We start from the raw sequence: 19796 nt of genomic DNA on the forward strand, positions 1-19796 counted from the left end.
AACTTGCCCCTGGGCTGTAATTTCCTTATGCCTGACTCTGAATGGTTGCATCAATGCAGAAAGATTTTAAATTCTTTGAGAAAAATTAGGAGCTCTCTGGGGATCCACAGCAGACTTCTGTGAGACAGTATTTTAAGGTCATATTCGTCACTAGCCAATAGACAGTGTCCTTTAATACTTATAAATCCTGCATGAAGAAGCCTGCTTTTGTAAAAGGCCAGATGCCTCATCAGGAAGCAGGTTTGGGGCTGGGATCAGGGAGAAGTGCTAATCCGAGGTGTAAAACGCTTAGATTAAAGGAATAACTATATTAAGCATATTCCCTTGCACACAGTCCCTTCTCTTATATACATTCTTTTTACACATTCAGCTTCAACCGGGTTAATCTCTCATATGACCATTAACATCCTTAACCTTCATTTCCTGCTGTTAGCCTTTGGTTTTTGTCCCCACCACTTCTCCTATTGATATTTTGGGGTCAAAATTAAATTATTAGGTTGGTTTGTTGCCCAACATTTGTGAGGGCACTCTCCAGTACCACGAACTAGACAGATAGATGGATCGTTAGATAGACAGCAAGACAGACAAGCAGGGAAGAGAGTATAATGTCCGGTGAACATGAGGAAGATGTTGAAACTATAAAAATACAAGGAAACTAAAATTTCTAGCAAAAGTCAATAAAATAAAACATATCTAATTTTGATCCTCAACTTTTCCCCTCTAGGACTACATTACTAATATCTGGAGGGGAAATGGCATGAACTCCAAAGATATTGAAAGGACTCAACTTTGAATGGGTGGGGAAACAAATGACAACAGACCCGACGCACTTGAAAAGTCAAACTGCAGATGGCATTAAGTACATATAGGAACAAGTTCAGCACACCCTCGAGTGCTCACAGGCTCAAGAACTTACGGCGCCTCTGGAAGAGGACTGGAAAACTGACTTGAAGAACACTGGCTGAGTGAAGGACAGGCGAGAGTCACGTGAATCCCTGACCACACCTGTAAACCCCATGCATACTCCTGGTAGAGGAGTATTGTGTCTCCCACACTACGTTCAAAATCTAGAGGCACAGGCTCCAGAAAAGGGGAAACATTTTCACCAAACACAGTTGATGGTGGGCACAGGACCTTAGAAAGAGCCAGTGACTGAACACTGACCACTTAGGCTCCTTCCCCCCACGTTGATGTCCAGATGAGAGAAAGTAGAGCGTTATTCACTGTCTTCCCAGTCAAAACCATCGTTCAGTAATACTGTTGGGAAAGCTGGCCTTACACTAAGTCTGTTGGTCAGATGGCCTACCAATAGAAGCAGAGTCGCTGAGAACCTAATAGTTTCTCTGCGCTTGAGTCTGCAAGGACACAAATGACCAGAAAGGTGAGGAAAACCTCTACTCAGAAATAGGGAGGTAGAAATGAGAAGAGCCACCTGAAAGGACAGAGTCTATAGGGAGGAAAAAACTTTTAAGAAACTGTACAAGACATGCTAGGCATGGAGGTGCATGCCTTGTTCATCCTAGCGTTTGGGAGACTGCGGCAGAATCAAGCATTCTAGGCCAGCCTGGAATAAACCCACACAGAGAGTCCTCTACTTGTGATAGCTTGACTTTGGATCTTCTGAACTTAGGATGGCCAGGAAGCATCATCCACTGAGAAGCGATTGTACTCGGATTTGGAATGCTGAGGCTAGTACATATCTTTTCAAGACACTAGGCAGCAGCATGGAGCTGCAGGTCTCAGCCAGTGCCACCATCAGGGTGTGTGTGTGTGTGTGTGTGTGTGTGTGTGTCGCGGGGGGGGGGGAAGGGGGAAGGGGCTGACACTCTGTTGAACTATGCTGTAAGCTTTGATGTGCAATCACTGGGCGTATTAAGCCTATCTATAACATTTGCAGCTTATAATGGGTTTATTGGAATGGGAACCTTATCAAACATCTTGGTCCGTCTGTAATGGACTTCCACTTGTGACTGTTAAATTGGGAGTGTAGCCCCAGCCCCGGCTTGGGAGCTTTATTGGTCTGGACTACAAATCCCAGCATGCGAGGTCCTGACCCCTCAGGACCACACCCACAGAGTATTTATGTGAGCTCCCAAAGGAGAAACACGTGCTCTCTTTTCCTTCCTCCAGGTGGTCGCTACCTGAGAGTGCAGGAATCCCATTAAACCTGGATATTTCTTGATTTGGCTTGATTGGGATTTTGCATTGGCAGAGAGCTCGTGACCATGACAAACTATCAAGGGTCATACTTATCATCCTGCTCTCCAATCAATTTAAAAAACTGGGCAAAACTGAGAAAACTGGTTTTGGATATTGGAGAATAGGCAGCGCAGCACTGCGATTCCTGAGAGGACGCCCCATCCATACCAAAGAGGATCCTATTCACCACAGTGAGTGAGGAAGAGACAGAGTTAAAGCAGTGTGGGGGTAAAAAGTTAAAAGATGCACGGCAGAGCTCGAGAAAGGATTCCAGAAATCCTTCATAGCCATCATTCTGTCGGCCAGAACGTGTAGCGTGCAAGCCCATGAGGACAGGGAAAGGCAAGAACGGTTGGGAGCTGAAGAGTCCCCAGCTTTGGCACAGGGTGTGTAACTCCAAAATTCCAGCATTCAGAGAACCAGATGTGGTGGTTGGTGCCTACAATCCCAGCATTCTGGAGGCTGAAGCAGGATGATAGATAGGAAGCTTGGGACGACCTGGGCAACATAGACCCTGCTTCACACTATTTGTTACATTGTAAAGCTGGGTCTCTGCTTTAGGCACCTTCTGATTGGTTTAATAAAGAACTAAATCGTCAATAGCTAGGCAGGAGAGAATAGGTGGGACTTCTGGGCACAGAGGGATAAACAGGGAGGATTCTATGCACTGTGACTTCTCCAGCAGACTCGCAAGTTGGATGTGCTGTACTAAGAAGCAACTGAGCCATGTGGCAGAATGTAGTTAAAAAATATGGGTTAACTAAGTTATAAGAGCTGGTTTAGAAAAAGCCAAGGTAAGGCCAAGCTTTCATAATTAAGTCTCTGTGTTGTTATTGGGGAGCTGGCAGTCCCACAGAAGGAAGTCCGACTACACTAGAGAAAGCTTTTTACAGGACCCATAATTAAGTCTCTGTGTTGTTATTGGGGAGCTGGCGGTCCCACAGAAGGAAGTCCGACTACATTAGAGAAAGCTTTTTACAGGACCCTGTCCAAACACCTAGCATATAGAGTGGAGGAGCCCTCACTGACAATAAGGCCTCAGAAGTAATCCTGGAAGGCCCACACCTCCATAGGAGCTAAACTACTCTTTGAGTGAGGGCTACTCTACATCCTTCCCAACAGAGCTAAAGCTATGTCAAAGAGCAAGCTGAACCATACATAGTTCCTCACAGTAACAAAGTCTAGCAAATCCCTTTCAAGAAATGCATTTTAACATTTCTGCGATTTGTTGTGGGCCTTTTGTTACCTTAGAAGCTAAGGAATTTCTAATTTTATAGCAATTTTCATTGTGATTAAATTTTAAAAATATTTTATTTATGTAACTGTGTGTCTATGTGTGGGGTGCGCTCACCTGTTTGTACCAGCAGAGGTCAGAAGAGGGCATTGGCACACTCCTTCACTATTTTTCCTGTTCCTCTGAGGCAGGGTTCCTTCTTGAACCTGGGGCTTGAGTTTCTGCTAGGTTGGAGGTGCTACAGTGACCCTCCTGTTTGCTTTTTTTCGGTCCTGAGATTATAGGCCTCTGTAGGGGAACCCTAGTTTGTTTCATGGGTGCTGGATCTGAACTCTGGGCCTTACAATTGTGGAGCAATTGTTATTAACTGCTGGGTCATCTCTCTAGGCCCCAACCACCGCACTTTATCAAGTGGGGTTTTTACACTTTGAGATGCTCATGCAGCTTTAATTTTCTAGTGTATGTACCTTTAATAGGTGTAAAAAACAAAACAAAACAAAAAATGTCAGTCACCCTTGAATTTCTAGAATAATCCTAAACTGGTCACAAAACATTATTGTCCTGTGTTGCTGGATTAGTTTTCTAATATTTCTGTCTTTGGTCTGAAGATTAGCTTTAGTAACATTTTAAGTATTTTTCAGAATTAAAGATTTATTTAGTTGTGTGTGTGTGTGAGTCTGCATGTGTGTGAAGGAGGCTGTGAAGGCCAAAGTGAGACTGTGGGGCACCATGTCCATGCTGGGAACCGGAACAGGTCCTGGGTGAGAGCCGTGTGCACTCTTGACCACTATTCCCCCACCCCTTTTTAAATGTAGTCTCATGTAGTCTCAGGTGGCCTTACACATAGCCAAGGGTAACCTTTTAGCCTCTAATCCTCCTGTCTCTATCCTGCAAGTGCTGAAGCAGTACACTTAGTATATGTGGCACTAGTAATCAAACCTAGGGCTTCATGCACCCAGGCAACCGTCCTGTAGGCTGTTCTTATTTTCCAGATTTTAAATATTTCACGATAAACTTCTCTGGCTTATTCACAATATCACTGGGAACTTAAGTTCACATATTTGGTCTTTGGATTGCTTTAACTACAAATATTTTAGCACGATGTCAAATTAAAAACCAAGCAGAGCATCGTTGCCATCTGGTGGAAATGCCTATCACCACATTGTAAAACGGTCCACTGTATGCCAGTCTTTCTGCTCAGAAAATCAGCCCTGCCAGTTTCTCACTGGACCTCTCCAATCTGTATCTTTATTTCCATTCACCCACCACTACCTTAGTTCAGCTTCTAATGTTATTATTTGGCTAAAATCATTGCTTTGAAACAGGCCCAGATTCTGCGAACACTTTGAAATGAGCAGTCTGCCTAGAGATAAGAATACAGCAGAAGTCCAATGAGTACTGGTTAAATTTTAAAAGCACTCCATTCCCTAACAGTACCTGGAAGGAAGCAGAAGCATACAATTGCCAAGCTTTTCCCTGTATGAACAGACTGATAAATGACACACACACTAGTTGTCTTGTGGGCTTGCCCAGAAAGTGTAACACTTAAACCAATGACATTTGGCAGAATAACCACAGGGCTTGGGGTGGGAAAACAAAAGTAAAACAGATCCGAGAGCAAAACATCCCTGCTGGAGAGTATTTGCTCTAAGGGTACAGCATGGCAACAGATGTGCCCGCCTGGGTCCTGCTATGATTTCTGTTAAGATTTTGGTTTAAAAATCCCAATGCTCACAGAGGCCAGCTTGCTCTACAGGACAGCTAAAGCTACGTAGAGTAACACTGTCTGAAAAAAAACAAACCCCAAACCCTAAAACTCCCAAACTGATTGCAATACAGGAGGACATTATTTGTCCTGATAGATATTATTTGTATTTTACATTATTCAGTAATCTTTCTGATTACAGAATAACAAATAACAAAGCATCCTAGAAAAACACTAAAAAATCTTGTAGATAAAATGAACTTTTTCTTCACAGTAATTTTAGAACAATAAGCAATGTCTACTTTTCATTATTATAGTGGTTCCCATATTACACAGTGATATGTATTTAAGAGTCTACACTCAAAACAGAATATCCTTTTGGTCTCCTGGTAGGCTGAAGGTTTTAAAGATAGAAGGCCTAAATCTATGAAAGAAACAGAAGAAAAACCATTTGGAACCTCAGATCCTGGCAGTCTAGGGTAACATCATTAATACACACACAGAGCCAAGCTATTTATTGGTTTCTTGGGTAGGGGTGGTAAGGAGGTTAAGAAAGGGTTTGTCTCCTGCTTTAGAGAATACTCCAAGCAGACACCTTCATTCTCACATGAACGACACGGCCCCCACACCCCAGCTTTCATGACAACTTGAATTTAAGACGATGTTGACAGAGTGCATCTCTCTGAAATACAGGGCACTCAGCTGGAGAAATGGGCACTCCATGGGCTCCTGTTCACAGCTGAATGGAACTGGCTGTGAACTTTAGCTTCAATAACAAATTTAAAATAAAAAAAATGCAACTTGTTTGACTTGTGGCAGGACTGGTTACTAAGGAACCATTCAGCAATAATGGCCTTGAATATTTATAGCTAATGAAAATGCATTTAACCAAGGACTGCTGATTCTAAGAACGATGACATCTGTGAGTAAGGGAGGAAAACTAAGTCTGAATGTCAAATTCTGAGCAAAGCATCAGTAATTTCACATTTGCAGCATCTATAAATAAAATACATGGACCAGATGAGAGTTCTATGGATAATGTTAAATTGAAAGTGCACACAGAACTCAGGAATATGTTTTCTCATTCATTTTGTCACTTATTCTGGTTCAGGAAAATGCTCACAGGGAAAATGACCACTGAAGGCAGAAGACTGGTTGTATCATTGCTGTTCAGAGTTTCATGAGAACAAATGAATCAACTTCCTGCTTTAGATTGAATCATTCATCGTGAACCAGGTTATTCTGTGAGATGGAACGTCAGTGTTACACCTTGAAAAGTCAGAGCAGAAAGTACAACCATAGGAAGCCAGAGAGTTCAGCAGAACATCTAGACGGAAGTCTGTTTATAGTTTTTCGTATCCAAGACCTTTTTGCCACACATTGCACAGATGCCTGAAAAAAAGAAAACAAGTGAGCAACCAAGTAGTACCAACTTGTGGTTGTTTGTGCTCATCTAACGCTTAGGACCACTTACGGGCATGGAGAGAAGGCTCCGCGGCTAAGAGCACTGACTGCAGTCATGTACACTAGAGTGTGGAGTTCAGCATTCACACAGCCTCACAAATGCCCAGAGTTCCAGACCCAAGTGGGGGGGAGACAGGAGGATTCCTGGGGTTTGCTGGCTTCCAGACCAACTGAGAAAACAGAAGCCCCAGGTCCAGAGAGAGGTCCCTCCACGAAAAGGAGGAGGGAGAGAGTGCAGATGAAGACACGTGATGCTCTCTTTGGGTCTCTGTGTGCATGCCTGGTATGTCTCACACGCATGTACGTGCACAAACACAGGCACAGAGACACACATATAAGTAGAACCTTTAAGAATTTCAAAGCATCATAAAAGAAAAAAAGAAACATCCTTTAACTTCAAATATATTTTAAACTCAATTTCATCTTAGAAAAAAGAGTATTTGACTAATACTTCTTTCTGTTATCCAAGTTAACGACAAATCAAGTGTATTTGATGTAAATAGAAAAAAATAAGTTAAAGAAACTTACCTTTCTTGTAGGCACAGCCTTGGCAGTAATGAGAACCTGGCTGGTGTACAGAACTTTTACAGATTCTGCAAGTGGAGAACTTATTCTTTCCATATGGATCAAACCTACAAAGTTTAAAAAAGAAAGATATTCATTTGCACTACACTAGAAACTCTTCGCCCTGAGAGCAACACCACAATTAATTAATATATGCCCCACGTTTTCTCCCATCAAGTTCCGTGACTGGCAGACAGACCTCCTCTGGTTCATTACTGTGTAATATGTCTGCATTCCGCTGCCCTTCCATGTAAGCTCATGAAAAGCCAGCTGTATTTATTTTCAGACCTGTTCCTATCACTTCTGTATGTTATTCTATCTGTGTGACAAATATGAAAACTGATGAAATGTGAGTATAAGCCATGGTTGATTCTACAAAAAAATCTAAGAAACCGCTTTAGGACAACTAAATATAAACTGTTAACTACCATTGAATTGGGTATGGGTAAGCCAACCATTAAAAATATTAAAAATATTTTGTGTGTATGTCTCTGTGTGTATGATGCCACATTTGTGTAGGTAGCTGTAGAGGTCAGAGGGTTTGGGTCCTTCAGAGATTGACTTACAGGTGGTTGGTTCTGAGCTGCCTAATGTAGTAGGTACTGAGAACCAAACTCAGGTCATCAGTGCCAGTCCCTTCCTTGCCTTTTTTATTTTTATTTTCTGTAAACCCAGGCTGGATGACCCTGCACTCCTGGTTCTTTTGTCAGCAGCACCCGGGCACTGGATCTCACGCATGTGCCATCACACAGGCTTCAACTCTGTTCCACTGAGGGACAGAATATACATTCTGGTGACGGTTTATATGAGGAAAATGATAGAAAACAGGCTCTACCTCAGTACCCAGAGATAGATGAATACACCCACAGTTTTATGTTTAAGATAAAATGTGGTATGTACCTCTCCTAATGACTACTTACTTTCAACAAGTATTTTTAACTGACTGGCCTAATCCCTTTGAATAAAGGGTTTTCTACTATATAAATATGGTATTCTATAGGAACCCTAGGGCAAATAACTTTAGAAGAAAGTTCTCCCCAAAATGGCAATAATGTTCTAATTTAAAACTGTTTGCCTAGCTCTAAAATGACTAATTTATATTTTTTCTGTGTAGCATCATAGTCCTGGTGTCCTGTTTGGGGTACAATCTAGGAGCTTCTTTTTGAAATTTTTTGCCTTCATTTCTTTATTTTTATTTTATGTGTACGGGCATCTTGCCTGCATACCCTGGACACCCTGAATGCTGTCCCAGAAGAGCACTGGTCTCCTACTGGAGTTGTAGGCAGCTGTGAGCTGCCATACAGGTGCTGGGAATTGAACCCAGGTCCTCTGGAAGAGCAGTCAGTGCTCTTAACCTCTGAACCCTCTCCAGCCCCATTATTTTCTGTATTAACAGACACTCTTTGCTTGCTTGTTTTTATTTTTTAAGACAGAATTTGGTTATATTACCCAGACTGTCAGGGAATTTACTATCTTCCTGTTGGCTTTCCCCATGCTGGGATTACCAGAGTGCATCACCACAGCCAGGCAACAGGTCACTATTAAAGGCTAACCTTCCTAAACTCAAGACAATCACTTTACTCCCACAGGAGTAAGGGTGCTTGGAGTCCTTTTCTCAAACCATACTGTTATATCTTAAGACAACATTTAAATCTCCAAATTCTTATGATGAACTGGTAGTTTTTTTCTTTCTTTCTTTCTCTTTAAAGATGCTATTATTTTTTATATCCTGTCTGTGTGTGTGTTTGCGTGTGGCTGGTGAATGTGCTGCGGAGGCCAGAAGATGGCAGCGGATGCTCTGGAATTGGAATCAGAGGTGGTTGTGGGTCTTTTGGTGTCCAAACTGAACTCAGGTCCTCTGGAAAAGCAGTGCTCTTAACCACTGAGCCATTTCTCCAGCCTCCCAGTTTCTTGCTTCTTATAATGGCACTGGAAATTCAATGTAATGTAGGTAGGATACTTTCTAAAATAAGCTAGCTAGAACAATCAAAAGTAACAGCCACACTTCAGAAATAAGAATAATTTATAACCCTGGAGGAATTGAAGGTATATAAAGTTGCACAATTCATATAAATAACTAGTAAAACCTGAATGGCCAGAAAACACCAAGTCAACTAACAATGCACAGTATGATGCTGTGCTGAACATTAGGTCCATTATGCTGTTTTTTTTTTTTCCTAAATCAAGTTTCTAATAAGCACCTACTATGTAGCAGTCACTTTATAAAGTAAAAGCTTTATTATTATTTCTTTAAATCATTGGGATGATGCCACACAATGGCTACTTATTCATTTACCAAATATCTACTGAGTACTTACTGTTCTAAATGCCAGAGATGAACATTAAAAATTTCCTGTCCTCACCAAACAAATATAGGAGTGGACAGGGAGAAAAACAGTCCAGTAAAACAAGTTTTTCAGATAAGCAGTGAGCGTAACAAAGAGAACCCAGCTGGAAGCTGTAGTGGAGAAGAGATAAATACTGGCTAAGGACCCTGCACCAAGGAGCTCACATCTCAGTCAAATAACAAGTCACAATGAGCCAGGAGGAACCTCCGAGCAGCAAACATAACCTGCTTTAGGTGACAGTGGGATTGTCAAATCTAATGAGGCTACATGACTAATGAGGAGGAGTGTGGTATACTGGGAAGTCAGAAGAAAACGATGTCATATCATGGAGGACCTTCTAAGCATGGTAAAGAACTTAGATTCTATTCTACAGGAAACCAATGGAAGGCTTTAAGCTAAGGGATTAATGACCTTCTAGACAATCATTCTGGCTAAGAATGTCTCAGTGTGGTAAAAAGAAGCAAAGAAATGGGATAGAAGTATTCATGCAAAAATTTAACTGAATATAATGAAGTACGGTGTCAAAATCTTGTTTTGAAGATGGGAGACATTTTGTTCTCATTCTCAGATGAAAAGGTATAGCTCAGAAAGGGTAAGTGTAGGTGTGTCTTCTATCTATCTGATGATTTCATTGGATAATTAATAAAGAAACTGCCTGGCCCATCTGATAGACCGGCCCTTGGGTGGAGTAGACAGAACAGGAAGAAGGAAGTGAGGTAGATGGCTCAGTCAGATGCCACGCCTCTCCTAAGTTAGACAGACCACCATGCCTCTCCTCCGTAAGAGAGATGCGATGAAGCCAGCCGCCAGGTCAGAGATGCTGAATCTTTCCGGGTAAGACACCATTCATGGTGTTACACAGATTATTCGATATGGGTTAGTCAAGATGTGAGTAAGAGGCTGAAACTAATGAGCCAGGCAGTATTTAAGATAATACAATTTGTGTGTTGTTATTTTGGGTTTTAAGCTAGCCGGTGGCTGGGAGCTGGGCGGCGGGAAGCCGGCCCGTACCTCTTCACTACAGAAGGTAAGAAACTCCAGGTCATATGACTACAGAGAGACAGACTCTCAAAGTACTGCTTTGGCAATGACCCACATTTTCTTTGTATCTGTAACATCTCTCTATTTTTATAGCATAGACTGAATACAGAAAAACACTGGCTTCCCGCCACCCTTGAAAACATCCTTTGCTGTATATGCTTTTTGTTTGTTAGCTTGTTTTTGGAGACAGGGTTCAAACTCAGGTCCAACTCCAAAGCTTATGACTGTCCCTCATTTCTTTGGTATCTTTGATTTGTAGGCAAATTAACAAGTAGGTAAAATAAAAATCATGTTTTCTAGTAAAATAATAGAAAGTAGCACTAACATCTTCACATATTGTATAGGGTGCAGGACCAACTTATAACAAACAGTATGTTTGTATACCAACACTGCCCAACTAGGCCACAATGGGATCAGGCTAAAGTTCATTCCAGTAGGCTTGCTATTTCAAAAGTCAACTTCATGACTTCCCTGGGTATGATCTTACCTACCTTGCTTTTTTTTGAAGTCAAAGCTTTGTTTTCATTCAGCTTCCTTCCTCCACTTTCTATATATTAAAAAAAAGTGCATACATATAAATTTATTTCTGTGCATTTAACATCTGTTAAATAATATACATGTTACACTTCCTGACTATATTAGGAATCCATACATGTAACTCAGACGATAAAAAAGAAGGTATAGAATCACAAGGGGAAACCCAGGACTCTTCAGTGAAACACTAAAGCAGTGTCCGTAAGTATCTGATCAGTTCTCATTTCATTTTTTATAAATTTATTGTTATTTTATGTGCACTGGTGTTTTGCTTGCATGTATGTCTGTGTGAGGGTGTCGGATCTCCTGGAACTGGAGTCACACATAGTTGTGAGCTGCCATGTGGGTGCTGGGAATTGACCCTGAGTCCTCTGGAAGAGCAGCCGGTGCTCCTAACTGCTGAACCACCTTTCCAGCCCCAATTCCTATTTCCTAATAGGAACCAATACCTGTGGTGTTCCGTGCACCATCTTTCCATGTATCTGGAGTGATAACTCTGCCGAGTTTCTTTTCACCTGGCATAGCAAGATAGCAAAAGGAATGTAGAATTAGTATCTAATAAATATACCCTGTGGAAATAAAATAAGCCCATTTCTTGTCTATTTTTAAAATAAATATACTATATCATTCCTGAGGTTCATAATGACATTATGTCAGATTACAGTAGGAATCCACTAATGCTGGGATAGAAACCAGTGAATGAAGACTTAAGATAGTAACTGTGGGCAATGGATAACTGATTCTAAAGAAGGTTTATTGGACAATAAGCTGCTTTTGCTGTTTATATTTTAAACAATTCTGACAAACTTCAACATTTCCTAATTACCTACTATGTACAAAACAAGGTACTGATGAAAATAAAGCCTTGAATCTAGATTTCAGGGAGCTTATACCAAGTTCACTAGGTTCTTAAGAGCCTTTAGGTAGATCACAGGAAGTAAATGACCAGGTGGATTGGTACAGAAACCTAACATATCTATTTCTATTTTTTTCTTGTTAAGAATATATAGTATTTATCAGATTTTGTGACCCGAGACTTTAAAACAAGTGAAGACCCCTTCAGTATAAGCTGGAAAATAAAGTATAACAATTGTGAGCTAATTGAAACAGTTTACATATCTGGCAATACAAATATGAAGACGATGAAGTCAAACTACATAGATAAAGGACACATCCTGAGGAAAGGCATGGGAAGTTCAGGGTGTGCAACAGCACAAAGTGTGATGGGGTAAATGCTGGTGAAAATGAGGCTGGAAAGATAAGCCAGCACCTCATCTGCAGAGGGTCTCAGACACCCAAAATAGCCAGAGTTACTGCCGACTGTTTAAGTATGGAAAAGATGAGGGTGGAGAAGTGAATTTGATACTCGATGGTATGGATGTGCTAGCTGAGGTCAAACATTTCCCAAAAATTTATGGAGCCAGAGAAATAAATAGACCAAAAAAACCAAAAACCAAAAAAAAAAACAAAAAAAAACCATCAAAAACAACAACAAAACAAAACAAAACACTACCTGGAACTTAGTAACTGAAAGGTCAAAGCTTAAAAGTTCTTTTAGTAGCATGGAAAGCCAGTTTGTGCTTATAAAGCTGTCAGAAGTAACTCTAAAAATCTGGAGACAACAACTTTTGGACTAATTTATGACACAAGGAAAGACAGAACTGTGGTGGTTGCCTGACATTATGGCTTTTGTATGAACATAATTTTATTTTACTTGCAGGGTGAATGTGATGTGCAGACAAACTAGGAGGTTAAAAATAATATTTTTTCAGAAGAACAGAGAAGTAAATAGTGGGAGGAGGCACACAATAAAGTCCAAAGTATTTTATGTTAATACCACAACGGATCTTGGACTCTCAAAATTTTATATTCCTTGGAGATATTAACTCACAATTTCCTACTATCCTCAATGCCTGGTGGAACAAAGCACTTAATAGCATAAGAAGAATCACAAATGGCCAGGCAGAGATAGCGCATGCTTTTAATCCCAGCACGCAGGAGGCAGACACAGGTGGATCTCTGTGAGTTCGAAGCCAGCTTGGTCTACAGAGCTAGTTCCAGGACAGGCTCCAAAGCTACAGAGAAACCCGATCTTGAAAAAACAAAGACAAAAACAACAACAACAAAAAAGCTTTCAACAAGCCGGGCGGTGGTGGCGCACGCCTTTAATCCCAGCACCGGGAGGCAGAGGCAGGCGGATCTCTGAGTTCGAGGCCAGCCTGGTCTACAAGAGCTAGCTCCAGGACAGGCTCTAAAAAAAAAGCTGCAGAGAAACCCTGTTTCGAAAAACCAAAAAAAAAAAAAAAAAAAGAAAAAGAAAAAAGAAGAAAAAAAGCTTTCAACAAATTTCAAGGGTTTCATTAGAACTAAAAGGGTGGAAAAGATCCTTTTTGAAAGCCAGAATATGAAATACACATATTTCTTTGGCTGTGGGTATTAATGAAAAGAATGGACGGGATGGTACAAAATATGCAGTTAAACTTAACCTGTATTAAATGTTGCACTTTTAGACTCAAATACTATAGGGACATAGAAATAGTACTAGAAGCGATTTGTTGTTTATAATCTTAAAATGTAACCGAAAGCCTGGAATTTATACTTGCTACACCTGGCAAACTCTTGATGCTACCGAAAGATTTGAAGATCCATTTGAAGAATCTTGGAACAGTCAAGAAGTTGTAGTTGAAGAGATCCAGGAAGAAGGGCGAGATGGGAACAACAGAAACAAGCAGAGATGCAGAACTGAGACCACTCTGAACACAAAGCATAGAACTATGCCGTCCAGGGACAGGCAAGAATGACAGCGGGGTACGAAGGAAGACAAAGGTCACAACCACAGCCCCGCAGGAGAAAAAACAAAGGTCAACACTCCAAGACAATTTTTTCAGGTCCCTCCGGCCTCCTCCTCCCACAGAAGCAACCCTTAACTTACATTTTTCGCACACCATCCTTCCACGAACGGTCCCCTCAACCGCCAAAGCAGGAACAGCGGCCAAAAGACATCAACAACACAGCCGGAGAAGGCTTCCCCTTCCGGCTACGTCAGCACGCTTCCGCTCTCAGCATCCCGCTCCAGCCTATCCCGCACCCGGAAAGCCGCGGGAGGGTCAAACGAGAGCCGACGGGCGGGGCTTCTTTCATTGTTCCTCCCCTCCTCTCCAACGATTGGCTGTGGACTTGGGAATCCCCACCTCCTGGGTCTGCGCCTGCGCGAGGGCCATGGCAGCCCATCGCACCTGAGGAGGGTGGGAAGCGGTGGCGTCCCCTTCCCGGCGGCGGGCGGGAGAGTTAGGTAAGCCGGCGGCGTGCCCCTCGCGCTCGCCGGGGGCCGGTGCAGGACTCTCTGCCGACTGCCGCGGTGGCTCCCGGAGCGCCACGCACCCTGCGGACCCGGGGATGTCCGCGCGCGGACCGGACCCTTTCTGTCCCCGCGTCTCTCCTCGGGACAGACCCTCTGCCTCTCAGGTCACCGTGTGGGCAGCACGGGCTCTGTCTCTGCTGACGCCCCTCAGTCGCCCACACTCCCGCCATCCGAGGTGGGGGCAGCATCTCGAGCCACCCTGGGTGGGGTTGAGCTGCGGTGCGCACGGGGCAAAGGCTGCGTAGGAGGGTTCGGGAGCAGCCGCGCCTTCCGATCCGGCTCACGTCGGATCGCGACTGCAGTTGGTGGCTTTCCAGGTCTGGAGTGCTGGGGAACTCAGGGTCCGCCAGTGTCTGAGAAAGGGCTCCATTCAACGAGCCTTGGCGTTTGGGTACCGCTCGCTATGTTAGATCAGAATTTGCAGGTGGCCCAGAAGCGCTCTCTTTAACTCCGAGGATGGATTCCTGATCCCCTACCTGCCCGACCTCGGCACTGGAGGGAAGAGTCTCAGAAACTTTCCCCAAGTTTTTTTTTTTTTTTTTTTTTTTTTTTTTTGCTTTCCCCCACGTTCTTCTCCGGACCCCTGAAGGTTATCTTCGTGTTGAAGAGACTGCTTGAAACGACTTTAGTGTGTGTAACCTTGGCCGTGCCTGCTAACTTGTTCGTCTAGTTTGCTTAATCAGTATCATATCTGCCTTTGAAAACGACAGTGTGAATTAATTGAGTGCTGATAGAACAATGCCCAAACGGTGGATGTTTCTGTTTGGGCGGGATTTTAACCACAATGTAATATGTATTACTTTAAGTTCTTTATTTTAACCAGTATAACGTATAAACATCCAGTTAGGTCATATATACGAACTTAGAGACCATAAACATTTGTTCCTCCTCCTACTCAAGTTCTGCTTTTGACTAGAATTTAGAGCCTGTGACAGTGTTTCTTGATTTTCGAAGAGCTTCGGGAGCCGTTAGTTTAACATAATGCCCATCTAACTACGGTACTCACCACCATTTGCATGACCAAGTGTATACTTGGTTGGCATTTAGGAGCTAAAGTGATTGCATTTTCCTGATTTTGGCCCCCCCCCCAAAAAAGGTAAAATTAGTTTCTTAATTGTCTCTAATACATGCCCCCTTTGCCGAAACCAGTCATGAGTATTTAAATTTTTACTGATTTTTTTCTGAAAGATATTTGTATCGTGTTAGAAAAATCTAAAGTAATAGGATATCAGTGTGTGTTCTGTGCTTTGAAACAAATATATTGTCCATAGAAAATTAATAGTACACGGTTTATCTGTAGAGTATTGAAGTGTTTGGGTGGGACATGCGGGAAAATCATTGTTACATGTTTTTCTTAATCTTTTCCTTCTAGATAGCGACCTAAGAAAACACCATGAAAGATACTGACATCAAGAGACTTCTGTATACCAATCTTTTGTGCATATTTTCAATTGTCCTCAGCATTTTTATTCCATCCATCTTCTTGGATAACTTCTCGATATTGGAAACTCACTTGACCTGGTTGTGCATTTGTTCTGCTTTTGTGACTGGTGTCAATCTTGTGCTATATTTAGTAGTGAAACCAAATGTATCTTCTAGAAGAAGTTCATTATCACATAAGGTAAGGTTTGCTTATTAATAACCAGTTTCTAGATGGAAGTAATAGTGTAAGAATGAAGCATTGTGCCAGGTAGTGGTGCCTGTCTTTAATCCCAGCACTCAGGAGGCAGAGGCAGGTGGATCTCTGTGAGTTCAAGGCCAGCCTGGGCTACAGAGCTACTAGTTCCAGGAGATTCAAGGTTACGTAGAGAAACCCTGTCCTGAAAGAACCAAACAAAGAACGAAGTATTGTTATATCCTTGAGTTATTTACAGCATATAAAGGGAACCAAATTCACCCCCAGAAGCAGTAGCCTGTTTCTTACAATGTTTGATAGATCTTTGTTGTGTATTAATTGTGGAATTTGGCTCCTTCAGTGCATCACAATATAAATATGAGCCTGTAAAATCATTGTTTTATATCATCACTGAAGATAACTTTAACACACTGCAGTTTATTTTCATTTATTTTTGTATATTTTTTATATGGGTAGGTGGGTTACACTGTGTGCAAATACATGCGGAGGCTGGAGGACAACTTCAAGTATCATCTCTAGACACACTGTCCTCCTGCTCCGTACAGGGTCGTTCATTGTCTGGAGCTCACCGAGTAGGCTAGGCTGGCTGGCCAGGGAACCCCAGAGATCCTCCCGTCTCTCCCTAGTGCTGGGATTACAAGTGTGCCCCATACCTAACATTTTACTGTGGGTTCTAGGAATCAACTAAGGTCCTTGTTGCTAATTGTCTGAGCTGTCTCCCAGCCCATGGATATTTTAAAAATAAGTATTTTTGTTCTTTGATAACTTTGTACATGCACACAGTGTGTTTTGATCAATTTACTCCTAATCCCTACCTAACTTCCTGTCCTTTTTGTCGTTGTTATAACCTCCAGCATCCCATATCTGCATGGATGTGGGGCCTTCCATGGAGCATGGTCAAGCTACCAGGGACGACACTCCTAAAGACAGTTGACTTTCTTTGCCTTAGTAGCCATCAACTGTCAATAGCTTCCTCAGCTAGGGTTGAGGCCCAGCCTGTGTATTTGCACTCCTTAAATAAGTGAATTTTCCAGAAATTGCAAATTAAGTCATCATAACTGGTATTTTACACATGGTCTACCTTGACTAAACAGTTAAAAGTTTTCAGATATTAGAATCATTTTTTTCCAGAATAGTCACGATTCTATGACCTTGACAATTAGGTTAAATTAAAATCCTCACTGAACATCCAATAATATGTAAAACTCCCTGTTAGACTGTTTTTACCACCTTAACTGACTTACAGTTTAAAATGTTAGTATGTGTTTTATAATTATATCTTCTTGAGTTTCAGGTCAAGTGTGTTCCAGGCATGGACTTATTTGTAGATGTTCAAGTCTTTAAAAATATTATTTATACAGTAATATGAATATGATTTTGGAAATTAGTATTTTGCTTTTTCGATGTAATTTCTCCAGTTTTGTTTTAAAATGAAAAAAAAATATAGTATTCATTATTTTCTGTGGATAATTCATGTGGGGTCACTGGGTTTTGTATCCTGACACTCTATTCTTAGTATTTCTTTATTAGTAATATTGTAATCACACCACATAAGCAGAAATCCGTTTTGGCTTTTGTAGTGTAGAGTATATTTGTCTTTTAAATTTTTAAGAAATATTTTTGTGTGTGTGTGTGTGTGTGTGTGTGTACATGTAACACAGTTTTCATATTGAGGTCAGAGAGTAGTCCACTACTTTGATCGCATGGGTCCCAAAGATTGAACTCTGGTTATCAGGCTTGGAGGCAAGTGCCTTCACCTGCTGAACCATTTTGCTGGCACTGTCTTCTAAGTTTTTTGTAGTTTGAGGACTGTGTATGTGGTGAGATGTGATCCAGCTGTTTCAGATGCAGTGGGAGCAGTGTGTACTTGTGTATTAAATGGCAGAATCAGTGGCTTTTTAAGTGGGTCTTGAGTCTTCAGTGTACTCCTTTCTTTCTTAGGTAACCAGGGTTTTGAAGTGCTGCATCTACTTTCTTCTGTCTTGTTTTTTCCTTCATATCATTTTTGTTCTGTATGGAGCACCGCTAATAGAGTGAGTTCTGAATATTTACTTTTTGTTTTCATGTATTTACTAAATGATCTGCTAACTCCTAGCAACGATAGTAGAGTCATAGTTTGGTTTGATTAATGGATCAGGGTAGAAAAAACTATCATTGTCCTATTATTAGTACTGTTATGTTAAAAACATTGAGACAACTTAATTCTACATATATTTCTGTTATTTAGCTTTCTGATACTCAACTGTACATCGTAAACACCACACACACACACACACACACACACACGTACACACACATCATAGTAATTAGTGTGTGGCTGTGAAAAACCTCCAGGTGTCCAGCCTTTTGACATTACAACATGATGTGGTCATCTACAGAATTGTATTTAAGGACCTTGTGATAATTATTACCAAAATCTGGCAATTGTAAGTTTATGATTTGGAATGCATTTATAGCTATCCTTGGATGAGGGCCACAGGCTGGACATGCCTTAATTTATGCAGGCAACTCACTATTGTGATATGTGTATATTGGTTATAAATAGTATTTCAGTGACTCAAATATGTTTCTACAGTAACTGAATTATTTTCTTGAGGGACGTAGATTCCTTTATCAGATATCACTGTTTATATTAAAATTTAAGTCTTTAAAATTGGCCAGTTTTAAATTAGTGGAAACTAAATTCACAAATATTTTTTATATGAGACATTTCATTTTAGCAGTGATTAAATGATCATGGTGAAATGTGTGGTTGTGCATGCACACATAAAGCTACAGATGCAGATACACACATAGTCGTATATACACAATAAACTAACAGATTGTTCTATTTCATGCAGGGCAGGAAAGTTTTCTTGTCATGGAAAATGATTTCTGTGTAATCTATCTTAAGAGAATCAGTGATAGACAATGTATTCCTTAGTTCAAGATTTTATCAAAATGCAAATAGTTAGACTCCAGACATAAACTCTTGAGGTGAAACTTGCTGATCGTTAGTCTAGTCTCTTAATGTTAAAAACAAAAAAGCAGTTCAACTTTAGAGTTCTGAAGGTTGTTGAGGAAGAAAGCTAATTACCTAGAACTGAGCTTTTTGGTGGTTTTGTTTGCAAGAAGGCCTCAGTCTGGATCTTCAGATTTTTAACATTTTTGAAATTTGTGATTAAAGCCAGGTAATTTCTAGGATGTTTTTGCAGCTAGTAGAATGATTTAGTCTTATTTAGTGGGTCTCAGGTAGTTTTCAGAGTAAAGTATAAGAGGATTCTTGTCTAGTGAATGTTCTTACAATGATGATAGACTTGTGAAGACATGGACCTCTAACACTTTTGAAAGGTTAACAGGTTTTCTTTTTCATTCTAGGTTGGTGTTGGAAACATTTTTATTTGCAGTTATTTTATCTACTTTTACTACAGTACCTTGTTTGTGTTTGCTAGGACCAAATCTCAAAGCATGGCTGAGAGTTTTCAGTAGAAATGGGTAAGTTGAGCGTTTCTCTTTTAGTGACAATAGTAATTCAAAAGAACTACAGAAGTCTCTCCTGTTCGTGTTGGTGTACTCATCCTGTGAGTGTTTTGAGGCATTTGTCTGCCTCTTCGAGATGCCGAAAGGGGCCGTGCTCTTGGAGAACAGAAGCTGAAGGTAGACAGTTTGAGAGAATTCCAGACAGAGAACTACAGCTTCTGCCTCCACATTAGCGAGAGAGAGTACTACAA

The 19796-nt window shown here is 41.2% G+C and overlaps 2 protein-coding genes across 4 annotated transcripts in view; one reads left to right on the forward strand and one right to left on the reverse strand.

Moving 5' to 3' along the window:
* Positions 1–5638: 5638 nt before the first annotated feature.
* Positions 5639–14151, reverse strand: Cript (CXXC repeat containing interactor of PDZ3 domain). 2 transcript variants are annotated; one of them, XM_038320257.1, is made up of 5 exons: positions 14022–14151; positions 11539–11604; positions 11052–11102; positions 7131–7238; positions 5639–6530 (listed from the first exon to the last, which is right to left on the reverse strand). In XM_038320257.1, the coding sequence occupies exons 1-5, from the start codon at positions 14035–14037 to the stop codon at positions 6466–6468; spliced, it is 306 nt and encodes a 101-aa protein (XP_038176185.1). In that variant the 5' UTR covers positions 14038–14151; the 3' UTR covers positions 5639–6465. The 2 variants fall into 2 exon arrangements, with proteins under 2 accessions (XP_038176185.1, XP_041910524.1); XM_042054590.1 differs by lacking the exon at positions 11052–11102 and having other exon boundaries at positions 7131–7234.
* Positions 14152–14275: 124 nt separating this feature from the next.
* Pigf (phosphatidylinositol glycan anchor biosynthesis class F) overlaps positions 14276–19796 on the forward strand; it is a 34780-nt gene continuing 29259 nt past the window's right edge. Inside the window, exons 1-4 of one of the 2 annotated variants that reach the window (XM_038318896.1) lie at positions 14276–14381; positions 15823–16071; positions 18028–18119; positions 19444–19560. In XM_038318896.1, coding sequence (XP_038174824.1) covers positions 15844–16071; positions 18028–18119; positions 19444–19560 — 437 coding nt within the window. In that variant the 5' untranslated portion in view covers positions 14276–14381; positions 15823–15843. Of the gene's footprint in view, positions 14382–14463; positions 14626–15822; positions 16072–18027; positions 18120–19443; positions 19561–19796 lie in introns of those variants that run through there. The other variant, XM_038318897.1, reaches the window with a different exon arrangement.

This window comes from Arvicola amphibius, chromosome 2, assembly GCF_903992535.2.
Source record: "Arvicola amphibius chromosome 2, mArvAmp1.2, whole genome shotgun sequence".
Classification (NCBI taxonomy): domain Eukaryota; kingdom Metazoa; phylum Chordata; class Mammalia; order Rodentia; family Cricetidae; genus Arvicola; species Arvicola amphibius.